The sequence below is a fragment of the Microcebus murinus genome, chromosome 8 (assembly GCF_040939455.1).
Source record: "Microcebus murinus isolate Inina chromosome 8, M.murinus_Inina_mat1.0, whole genome shotgun sequence".
NCBI lineage: Eukaryota > Metazoa > Chordata > Mammalia > Primates > Cheirogaleidae > Microcebus > Microcebus murinus.
The window spans coordinates 47,430,451-47,442,878 of record NC_134111.1 but is presented as its reverse complement, the minus strand read 5'-3'; the positions used below and the strand labels follow the sequence as shown (position 1 = coordinate 47,442,878).

Genomic DNA, 12,428 nt, shown 5'->3' with positions numbered 1-12,428 from the left:
AAAGACTGAGATCTTGGAATTCACATCCAAAGTCATGAGGTTTTTAACACATCTCTTTATTTCCTAAGATAAATATATCCCATCTTGCATTCACTTTAATAGATAATGAGAGCTTTTCAGTGTTATTAGTGATTTTTAGCACTTTAAACATATTTGTATGACCAAGGCCAGAGAAATGAAAAGACTACTGACAATATCTGTTGGCTTTAGTTGTTGCTTTTTTTAAAAATATAAACAGAACTCAAATTTTATTTATTTTTTGTCTGGTTGTTTTTTAACAAATCTGTCAAGAATAATACAGGTTACATAGCTGTAACCTTCTTAAGGAAAATGACACTAAGTTTGCAACAAACATCTGCTGGTGAAAATACATTACTAGCATTTCAAAAATTTACAAAAATTTAACAAAATATGCTAAACAGCTATCTTTATATGTGTATAAACAAAGTATAAAGAACTGGTTTACCCAGTTTCCACTGCACATCAAATGGGCAGCAAAGTGAGAGAGATTGTCTTTGATTTTATGAAAGTAATAATAAAATAATAAAAACTAAACTAATTTATACCCCACTTTTACAATGCTAAGGGATATTTTGGGAGGAGGATGCTGAGGGAATTAGAAACAGGCTCACCTATGACATCATCTACTTTAACACCCTGTTCATTTACTCATATTGCCTTGATACTTTCTACTGATTTTTTTCCTACAAGATAACAGTATTATTGCTGTAGAACCCATAATTCTTTTATTTTATTTTATTCCCCTAAAGAAATAAGTGTGATCCATTTCCCCTTAGATCTCATAAACACACTTGAAACTTCAGACACAATAGGAGAGTGGTTTTCTTTTGGTTTCTGAAACCTTCTCTCTGTAACATCAGATGTTAATAGTTTGGCCTATACATACATGCCGCCATGTATAGTTGGGTGGTTCATGCACCTCCTATTTAAAAAAACACAAGCAGAAAGTAGGCCTGGACATGGGCAAACTGCAACTCAATTTCTGCTGCAACCCTATCGCCAGGTAAGCTAGGTTTATTCCTTCTCTTTGCTGATATAGTCAGTGAGTTTGCTGATGTTTTCTTTCTGCTGTTGTAGGGCATCCAGGACAATGCCCATTGGTGTCCTCTTCAATCTTAGTCCTTGCATTTTGTTCTCCAGCTTGTTCCTGAGGTTTCGGAGCCTCAACGATGCGTGGATAAACATCAACATTAAAGGGAAAGTGATGCCAAAAACAAAGACCAGGACCGCCCCAAACACGGATATAAGGAAACAGCTGGCCAACATGAGCACCACGACCAACTCCGTGGGGTGTCGCCTCTGCATCTGGCGGAGGACGTGTTCATTGCGGGCGGCCCACAGGAGCCCTGTGCACGCCAGCGCCACCGCGGTGCCTCCGAGGAGCATGTCCAAGGGGCTCAGAAAGCCCACGAGGGAAATCAGCATGGCAGCCCCCGCCAGGTAGTTGGTCTGGTAATACAGCAGGTTGCTCGCCACGCGGTGGTTCCATCTGGACGTGTCCCTGAAGTCTGGCCAGGCAAAGCCGTCGGGGGCCGGGAAGAAGTCGTCCCAGGCACGGAGTGGGACGATGTTCAGGTCCATGTTCTCAGTTTGGCCTCTTTGCCCTCTGGAATCCCGTGGTGGTGGCAGTTGTTGCTGTCGTTGATAAGAACTGCCGCTTTTATTCTGTGCTGCATCTAATTATTTCTGGTTATTTTTACTGTGTTCTGTTGGGGTATAAGAGGAAGTATTCAATGATGTTTACAACTAAAATAAATGTGATCAACTGGTAAAAACAGCCTTATGTAGTGTCTCCAGTGACTTTCTATTAGCCAGGATGGGCTTAGGGCTGGTGACCCCATGGCATGGAGAGCCTTAGTGAAGCCGAAAGGGAAGCAATGAATTGAAAACATTGCACTGCAGTTATAGAAGGGCAGCACCTTCTATACTGTTGAGAGAAGTAGCCTCAGAAAAAGACTATGGCAGATGACTAGGACACCCTCATGTCCTCCCACAGCACCCCGTCCTCTAGAATGATGAGCAGTTACCTGGGATTGGAGCATCAAAGAGAGGTGGAAAGGAATTCGCACATTCCCACTAAAGGCAGCTTTACAAACCTACATTTAAAGGACCTTAAGAATTGTGACTTACTGTGATGATTGCTGCTCTAGTCTAATTGGTTGGCCATTAACATTTGCTACCTACTATACTTAAATCGATAATAAGATCTGAAAGAATGGGCCCAAGCCCCAATTTGTCTCTGTGGCTACTATGTTCCGTAAAATGGTTGTTCTGAGTTAGTGCCGTGATTCAAGTACAGCTGACTGTGGTTATAATCCAGCAGCATAGTACAAAGGCATAGGATTGGAGTGACAGTGGAATGAGCGTCACCAGACTCTCTTCACTAACCTTCTTCTTCTCTAAGATGGATTTAGAATCAGACAATCCAAGTAAAAACAGAGTCTTTCTATTAGAGACCAACAGCCTCCAAAAGAGATAACCAAAGAAGTTAACTCACTGACATGTCAGAGACTTTAGAATGAGTGCAATTCACACAAAAGGATTGGCATCCCATGACCCAGCCTAAAGATAGGAAGCCAAGTCCTATCTTGCCCACTTACCTGTGTGTCCTTGGACAAACTGCTATAGGGACAACAATCTCTGCCTATTTCACAGGACTCTTAAGACAAAGAAATTGTGTGTGGAAGAAAAACTCTTTAAACTGTAAAATATCGTAAAGCCAGAGAGACTGTCATGAACATCATGACCAGGAAGGGGAAGAAGCATTTTGACTATATTCTGTGGAGCCCAACAACTCCGGTGCTCATTCTTGCCCCACAAACACACAGACTCAGATGGAAGCCTGTGAAAGAGTTAACTGGGTCCAGCCTTCCTTACATGGGGACCTTAATCCCATATGTGAGGAGATTTTTCAGAAAAGGGCCTTCTAAACATTTGCTTATTTTTGCATTTCCTCACTATTAAGTCTTCACTACAGATACTGTGGGCCAGGTCCCACATTCCTTTAAATCCTTTCAGTCTCAGAGTTATCTAACGTGAAAACTCCCTTGATGGCATCAAAGAGCCACCAGCGTGGGCACTGGCTGGATCTCATCCCTCCCTACGACAACCACTTCCCCTTTTCCGCAGCCCTCCTTAGCAAGCTTCCTTTAATAAAGAGCTTAGATCATTTTCTCAGGAACTCCCAAGTTCTCTCTAAATGCTATGATTAATTTTTTATTATTTAATTATTTTTAAAACTAACTGGGTATATGGTAAAACCACACAACCCCAAATCATCTAGCTCCAAAACAATCAGAAATTCCGGATCCAGTAAAAATGTCTCCCTTAACACATGGCTAAATGCTAGAAGAAAGTAAGGAAAGCCCTTGGGGCCAAAAATGAAGAGGGAACTGAAAAATGAGAGGAGTGACTACATATGTGGATGCTATAGTCACCCAGGGTGGGAGTTGCCAGGCTTAGCCACCTAGAGGCTTGGGTTAGAATGCTCAGGACAGGGCAGGATATGAGGCTTGGAGCTGCCGAATGTTGGGTGTTATCATGTTTCCCCGAAAATAAGACCTACCCATAAAATAAGCCCTAGCAGGATTTCTAAGCATTTGTGCAATATAAGCCCTACCCCCAAAATAAGACCTAGTGAAGGGTGTGGCTACACAGCGTATCTGCACAACCCATGTATTTGGTCGTGGAGCAGTAAAGAAGACAAGCAGCCCTTCTCATCTGCCCCATGAGAGCTCTATTGCTCGACATGAGAGATTGGGGGCCATTGGTTCTAAAGGAAATAGAGTTGCAAGAAATTTGAGATGGAATTCGGTGTTTGGAGAGTTATGATGATGTTCCAGAGGAAGATGACTTAACTATATTTGAATAAATGTAGATTGTTGTACCGTACTTGAAAAAAATAACACATCCCTTGAAAATAAGCCCTAAGGTGTCTTCTTGAGGAAAAATAAATATAAGACCCTGTCTTATTTTTGGGAAAACACGGTAATTGCAACCTCTAGAAAGCCTATCTTGGAATGGCTATAGTAAGGGTGAAAGAGTGGATCAGGAAATGGATCCTTTGGCTCAGGGAGACAATAAAGAAGCTTTTCTGTCTTGGTCTAGGCTCCAGCAGGGAAGTTTCCCTTGAGAATTTGCAACCATAAGTCTGTCATTACATTGGTTCCAAGAACCCTTAACCTAAGAAGGAAACATAACCCAAATGGGCACGAATCCGCTTGGGAGGCTAACAGAAGCAAACGCACAATCTACTTGTTCCAAAGGATCAGGCTCTTGTATTTGTAGATATGTGCTCTCATGCTCCCCATAAATCTTGTACTCTTCAGTTTCAATGGTCCTAATTCTCTCAACTAATTTTCACAAGATAGTTTCCAGAACCTCCACCATCCTAGCCATTTCCTCCTCTGTTCCAATATGTCCATGTTTCATTTAAAATGTGTCCTCTTCCTCTAGTTCAGACATAAAGGTAACACTCCAGAAACTGTCTAAGGTGGAGGATAAAATGGAACCATGATAAAAAAAAATCTAATAATTAGGTAATATGAAATCATATCACTCTAATAATTCATTGATGTAATATCACTGTGATGACACTTGTAGCATGATAGCAACTACTATTGAATGTGTTTTATGTGCCAAACACTATGTACTGTACATGAATTATCTTTTTTCATCCTCATGAGATAGGATCTATTATTATCCCCCTTTTACAGATGAAGAGAAATAGCCTTAGTAACTTACCCCAGGTTACAGAGCTAGTAATGCGTATAAGCTAGGATTTAAACCCAGGCCTATGTACCTTCCATGGCCTTACTTGGAGCCACTAATACTCCACTTCCCTTCATATGAGTCCTGGGAAGGCATCTGAAAGTGCAAGTTCCATTTTTAGTAACTGTCACACTCCTGATAGCATTTACAGTGAACAAAAATCCCTAGGATTCTTAATTCTTTAAAATTTAGGCCGGGAGTGGTGGCTCACGCCTGTAATCCTGGCACTCTGGGAGGCCAAGGAGGGAGGATCGCTTGAGGTTAGGAGTTTGAGATCAGCCTCAGCAAGAGCAAGACACGTCTCTACTGAAAATAGAAAGAAATTAGCTGGACAACTAAAAATAGAAAAAATTATCCGGGGATGGTGGTGCATGCCTGTAGTCCCGACTACTTGGGAGGCTGAGGCAGGAGGATCACTTGAGCCCAGGAGTTTGAGGTTGCTGTGAGCTAGGCTGAGACTGCCTCAAAATAAATAAATAAATAAAATTTAAATTACGGTTATTTTTCCTGAAGGTAGGTTTCCACAGAAGAGGGGGGCGAAGGAGTAGGAAGACACAGAGAGAGAGGGAACAGAAGACCAGATACAAAGGCAAAGATAAGAGTAAACCGGGGACGCTGGAAATTTCTTTTGCTCATTTCACAGGCTTGTAACAACCAGGCCTGGCAAGTGGCAAGAGCCATCGTGGTCACGCAGCTGGGGAATTCTTCTAGGCCTTAAAAACGTTTTTGTTGCTTTTTATTTCTTACATTTTCTTGAAGGTAATACTGGACTTGTGACGGCCGACAGGTTCTACGCCGCAGCCGCCCGGCGCGGCACTGCCCTTTGTCTCTCCCGGGCGGGCGCGAGCACAGAGCACTTGCGTTGGGGGAGCCCGCCCCCTCGTGGAGTCGGGAAATGTTGCGCGCCAGGCTTCGGAGCGCTCCCAAAGCGGACCTGACTGTGGAGACGGTTAAAACGCTGTTCAGGTATTTGAGGGAAAGAATACATAAAATTTGTGGAGACGATTTCCCCGAGATTCTTGGATTCTTCTCAAATAAATCCTTGGGCGGATTTTATGGGTTTTTAAATCATACCTGCCAAAAAAAAATCTAAAAAAAAAATAAATAAATAAATAAAGGTTTAAGGATCCAGAGAGATAACAACAGCAATAATGGTGACTATTGTTTTCAGTGCTTTCTATGTGCCGGGACTGTGCAAAGTACCCTGTGAACACTGTGTCTTGCAACACTGGGACAAGTTCTACACGTTGTGACTCCCACTTCACAGAAAGGCTTGAGGAAGTGGAGATTTTGATTCCTAGTACATGGCAACTCTCCCAGGAGAAGTAGAGACATGTATGTTAAACTACTACCAGTCTCACACTTTAGTGGAGATAGCAACACCACCACCCTCACCCACCCAAGCACCCATCGGTTGGGAGTGCCTGAATCTCTTCTTGAACTCCTTCACCCCATCATTCAGCCACACTGGACTGAACCAGAAATATCAACTGAGCCAGAGTAGCTGGGTTCTTTCTCCTGGGAATCTGAAATCAGACCCGAAAGAGCCATCTATCTAGGCTGGTTACAGGGATGGAGGTGGTATAAACTCAGGAGCCTTTTGTGGAGGTTCATCTTCTGCTGGGTGCGTGGAGAAGCAGATGAAGATGACCAAGAGACAGAGAGAAGAACAAAGGGGTTGCACAGAGAAAAACAGAAAGGACAACTTTCCTATTCCTGAGGCTCCCTTGCTGGTTACACTGATTTGACTTATTGAAATAGGTCTTTTCTCCTATTTTTAAAAAATGGTGTATATAGCCAAGTCACAAGAGCAATAATATGTACACGTGAACCAAATCTAATATTACAATGGAGTAAGAGCTGAAGTTAATATGGCACATTGAATGATGTGCATAATTTTTATTGTACTGCATAGCAATTAGGCTCAAATAGGGAGCAATTAATGAAAATGACTGTAATTATTATCATGTCAACAAAGCCAAGCCAAGCAATTTCAGAGTCAGCTGTAGGGAGGGGAAAATTCGAGACAGTAGGAAGTCGCTCTGGGGTTCCTCTAAAGGACCACAGATTTAAAAACCAGGAGATCAAGTCCTTCCCTGGGCCCCCCTCACTGGCAACCAGAGTCCAGGAGGCCCTCGAGGTCCCAGCTAATGAGTGTGTGAGCCTCGACTTGCTCTTCCTGTCCTCCCTGCCCTGCTTCTCGCCTGCTGCATGTCCAAAGAGGAGGAACCCTGAGACTGAGGGGCCAGTGGCGGCGCTGAGTCTGCCTGGGGGCTCCTTCCCTCAACATTGGATTGGCCAGATCCAGAGCACAGAGAATTTGAAGCCGTTTTAGGAAACAAACCGCCAGCCTCCTTCCCCCGGCGTTCTCCTCTGTAGGGCTATGTCTGCCATTGGCGCAAAACATCATCAACGTGGTCCCAGAATAGCTCGCCTGGGATCTGTATTAAGGACCAAGATGGAATCCCCGTGGCAATAAAATGTGTGACACTGCCTGGCTTTGCTCTCCGTGCAGACACCTGAGCAGCTGCGACAGGGAGCGAAACCAAGGCGGAGGTAGGGCTGGGTGTGGTTGTTGAGATTGCTGGTCCCCACCAAATACCATCATCTCAGTCTCCTTTCCCCTACATAAGACTAACAAGGAACACTCAGAACAGTTACTCAAAGCCAGAATCCTAGAGTCCTGGAACTAGTTTGGCTTAAAGTAGCCAGTACTTGGGAAAAAATTCAGTGACTGGAAGTATTCCATTTTCCTCCTTTCACATGTCATTAAATCCATGCCCCAGTCTGCACTTTGACCAATTAGAGGTGCATTTGTGTCCATAAGCAAATGCACCTCAGATGTTTTACATGTATTACTTCCTGGAAAATGTTTCTTTCATAATTAGCTGTGATCCTGGCATGGGAGCAATGAGAATATTACCAGGGAACCAAAAAGTTTGTTTTGGAGTCATTCAGTAATTCAGTATACATTATTAACTACCATGTGTCAGGCACTGTGTTCTGCACTGAGCAAAAAAATTGCAAAATACAGTCTCTTTTTTTTTTTTCAGAGACAGGATCTGGCTCTGTTGCCCAGGCTAGAGTGCAGTGGCGAGATCATAGCTTACTGCACCCTTGAATCCTGGCCTTGGGCCATCCTCTTGCCTCTGCCTCCAGAGTAGTTGGGACTACAGGTGCATGCAAGGGTTTCTACTCTTCAGGAACTTAATGAGTCAGGCCCTCACCATTATAGTGTGATGACTTAGGGGAGCAGAAAAAAAGGGGCTATTGCTTCTATCTTGGAACATTTTAATAACCTCTGAACATTTTACATAGATAAAGCTGGGTTAGAATAAATAATAAGAGGTATCTAAGAGAGACAGGGTGGGGGTGGGAGCAGGAAGAAAATTGTAGGAAAGGGGAGAGTTGTTATCTCGGAGCTAGAGATGGCTTAGTACTTGTGCCTGCAAGGGCTGTTTTTAAACACTGTCTGAATCATCCGTCCCCCTCTTTCGTCTCCTTCCCCCTCTTGCTGAGTCACCCAGACTGCCATTTCTCACCCGGAAAGGAGAAAGAGGAAAGGATGTAATTGTATAGATTCTCTACAAGCTGCTAGGATACATTTGCACATTTCATCTGTACAGACCACTGTGCAATAGCTGGAAGCCATTTTGTGTAAAGATGGGGAAACTGAGGCACGAAGGGGCAGCATGACTTTCCCCACCTGACACAACTGGGAAGAGGCAGTGCCAGCATTCCTCATATCCTTCACGCACACACTAATATTTCCTCTTGACCAGTACAGTCTTTGTCTAGCCGGTAGTGACTTCTGGAAAGTTTCTAGGTACAAAACTTTCTCCTGCATCTGGGAAGCCAAAAACTCCTGAGTGTAGTCTTGCTCTGCCCAGCAATGTGTTCATTTTTCACCACACACTCAGGAGACCTGCTACTGTGTGAATCACTAGGAATGTGAGAACTCATTGAGTTCATTCAACCCTACTCTCCAGAGAGGATAGAAGTGAAACTCCTTTATTCAGATGAACATTGATCCTATTCCTAAAAACCACTCGGGAGGAAAAGTGTGACAGATTAGACTGCTCGAACCCTGGAACCATCATCTGCTGTGAATGGATTGACTGACCCACGATTATTTCAAGCCCAGAATCCTAATCACGAGAATACACCCGCTCCCCTTACTTTGGGGTGCTTTGATCTTAGTCACCCCTTCTCCAAGCTCTCCCCAGGAGCTCAGCTCCGTTACTTAAAATTCCCAGCTCCTGACCTTCTGCAACACGATCCGGACTTCATGCCTGGAGATATTTTTCCCCCACCCTGGTCATGCTGCATTTTTTTTCTTCCTTGAAAACATTGCTGAAACTGACCTGTCTCAGAGAACAAGCTGTGCAGGGAGGAACAGAAACCCAGGAAAGAGACGAATTCTGTTCAAGGTCATTTTCTTAGTCTATAAAATGGGATGAATATAAGTAACAAAACGTACCCCACTGGGCTTATGCTGCAGAGCACTGGCGGCCTCTCATTTCTTAGAAGCAGCCCCTCCTACCACAGGGCTCTTGCAAAAGCTGGTCTCCCCACCTGGAACATGGGGGTAAATGCCCTTTCTTCCAGAATGAATCCAGTGGTCGCTTCCATAGAGACTAGTCCAAACGTCCCTTTCATGCCACTATGTACTTCACCTTCAGGGCATTGATCACAGTTCTAAATTTATTAATATGTTGTTTTGTGAGATGATTTAATTAACAGCAGTCTCCTATAATCCACGTGCTCCATGAAAATAGACACATCTGTTTTCTCTCACCAATTTATCCCCAGCACCCAACACTCAGTATATATTTGTGGAATAAATGAATGAATGTAAATGATTGAATAATAGCTGTGAAAATAAAGGAGACTATGCAGGTCCATCCTTTGGCTCTGTGCTGTTGTTATTAATGATACTATCTTCTCCCAAGGCAGCTTTCGTAATAGCAATACCAACTGTAAGGATCATAAGGCCTGCAGCAGGGCAAGGTAGATGAAAGTTGCTTGTGAATTACAAAGCACTAGACAAATATTAGCATTTTGTGATTATTAATGTCTCTTAGTTCTTTTTCCTGCAAACACCTTAGTGATCCATGCGTAGCCACAGGTTAGCTCCCAGTTATAAGTGAGAACATGCAGTATTTGTTTTAACATTCTTGAGTTAGTTCACTTAGGATAAGGGCTTCCAGTTCCATCCAAGTTCCTGCTGACGACATTATTTCATTCTTTTTTATGAATAGCAGCTCTCGTTGTCACAGAACAGGCTTTGTCACAAGGGAGAGTGTGGCAGGGGCTTTTGAGACCACGCAGAGCTGGGGAAACTGAGCCTGAGTGGCGGCTCATTTTATGAGTCAATTTGACTGGGCCACGGGGTGCCCAGATAGTTGGTCAAACATAATTCTAGGTATTTCTGTGAGGGTGTTTGTGGCTGACTTTGACATTTAAATTGGTAGACTGAGGCAAACAGAGGGTCCTTCCTAATGTGGGGGGGCTTCATACAATCAGTTAAAGGCTTGAATAGAACAAAAGGGGCTGCCCCTACCCTGAGTAAGAGAGAATTCTTCCTGCCTGAATGCCTTTGAACTGGGACATCAGCTTTCTTCCTGGCTTTGCACTTGAACTGGAACATCACCTCTTCCTGAGCCTCAAGCCTGCCGCCTTTAGACAGGAACAACACCATGCACTCTCATGCTTCTCAGGTCTTCAGACTTGGACAGGAACTAGACTGTCGGCTCTCTTGGGTCTCTAACTTGCTGACACACCCTGCAGATCATAAGACTTGACTGCCTCCATGATCATGTGACCCATTTCTTTATAATAATAATTATTATACACATATATCATTTGGGCAGTCCAAGCACAGTGCCCAAAAGTCTGCAGCAAGCACCTGAGAAAGGTTTAGGCAACCGTCAGCATCAGCATATGGCCTTGTAGGTGCAGCATGATCACAAATGGACTCAGGCACAGCTACATCCAGTGATTTCTAAGGTTTCAGTAAACCACAGTGGGACTCTCACCAGGGGTCAAAGCCACAGGGACTTTAGGGGAAGTAGGTAATGGTAGATTAGAGATGGCCTCAAACTCTGACAACCCTCCCATCTACATCCCCTCCCCTTGAAACTGGGGCTCAATCTGTGACTGATTTGACCAACAGGAGTGATGTTGTGCCAGTTTCTGAGCCCAGGCCATCTGAGACTAGCAACTTCCAAATCCCATCCCTTGGAACATTCTCTCTGAGGAAGCCAAGGGCCATGTGAGAAATCCAGGCCCCACAGCAGGAGGTGAGCGTGGTGGAACCAGCAAAGCTTTATTTGTATTTATAGCTGATCCCCATCACTCCCATCACTGCCTGAGCTCCTCCCCGACCCGTCCGTGGAAAAACCGTCTTCCGTGAACAGTCCCTGGTGCCCTAAAGGTTGGGGACTACTGGTGTAGAGGAAAGATTGGGGGAAACAATGCAAGAGTTGTGAGGTCCAATAAGTTTATTAAAATAAGTTACTCATCTTTATAAGACTTGGAATGTTTATATATTACTAATAATTCTTTTAATTATTACCAGTTTATTGAAGGTAAGAATTTTGCCTGCTCTCTCTTTATTTCCTTCACAAGGTACTGTGCCTCTGGTAAGGGTTTAATGTGATTTTGTTACCCCAAATCCAACTTTGTTTTGCCCTTTCTGAGTAGCCCTCTGCTTCTGAAAAATCATAGGAGTGTGTGAGACATGAAACAGGATTATAGACTACTGAGATCTCGGAGGACCAAGTTATTTATATGAAGTAGGAAGGGAGAAAGGCTAGTTTAGTTCAGAGTATTAAACAGAACTGAAAAAATACCAAACAAGTTTCTAGGTAGCCTGGATTGTTTACTAATCTACTGCAGTCATTTTCATAAAATTTTTAATTACAGCAAGACACATGTTCAATAAAACTTAAAAATAATACAAAATAAGCCAATCCAAGATTCCAGATCTAGTGCATGCCAGTTCTGTGAGGAGTTTGTTTTTTGTTTTGTTTTGTTTTTCCTTGTTTTGTTACCAACCAAGTAGAAAATATAGAAAGGAGCTTGCCAAATTTAAACTATTAGAACTCCTTAGAAAAAGAAATGAAATCATGCATATCCCATCACTTAGGAAATTATTTTCTTTATGTCCAACATGAAAGCTCTGTAGATTCAGAAGTAATTCTCCTTTATTCTTGTGTGAATATATCTTTTCCACCAAGGACTATGGCCTAGTTGTTTCAACTGAGTGAATCTTACTGTGTTCACTAGACCAACAGATTCACATGGTTAGGTTCTATGTATATGTATTGACTTTTAAAATATTCATCACATGATCCAGTAGAGTAAGAGACACTATAAAAACTTTATGAATGTGTTTGAATTAACTCAATTTCAAGGAACTCTTTTATAAATCACTGATGAGTGTGATGTAACTACACTTTCAAGATAATAAAAATTTACCTTACCATAGTACTTAATATACACTTTTCAAGAGTAATTTTTCTCTTAATTATTTTGAGCCCCAAATCTACATATAATAGGGCTTAATAATATTTCTTGCATTGAACAATATTAACATTCTCCTCGGTTAACTGAAATTACTGCAATCACTGGGG

At 42.9% G+C, this 12,428-nt stretch overlaps 1 protein-coding gene across 1 annotated transcript; it reads right to left on the bottom strand.

Annotated features, from left to right (window-relative positions):
• Positions 1–767: 767 nt before the first annotated feature.
• LOC105880670 (PRA1 family protein 3) lies at positions 768–1,844 on the bottom strand. Its single transcript, XM_012781862.3, has one exon. The coding sequence runs from the start codon at positions 1,600–1,602 to the stop codon at positions 1,036–1,038; it is 567 nt and encodes a 188-aa protein (XP_012637316.2). The 5' UTR covers positions 1,603–1,844; the 3' UTR covers positions 768–1,035.
• Between the last annotated feature and the right edge of the window lie 10,584 nt (positions 1,845–12,428).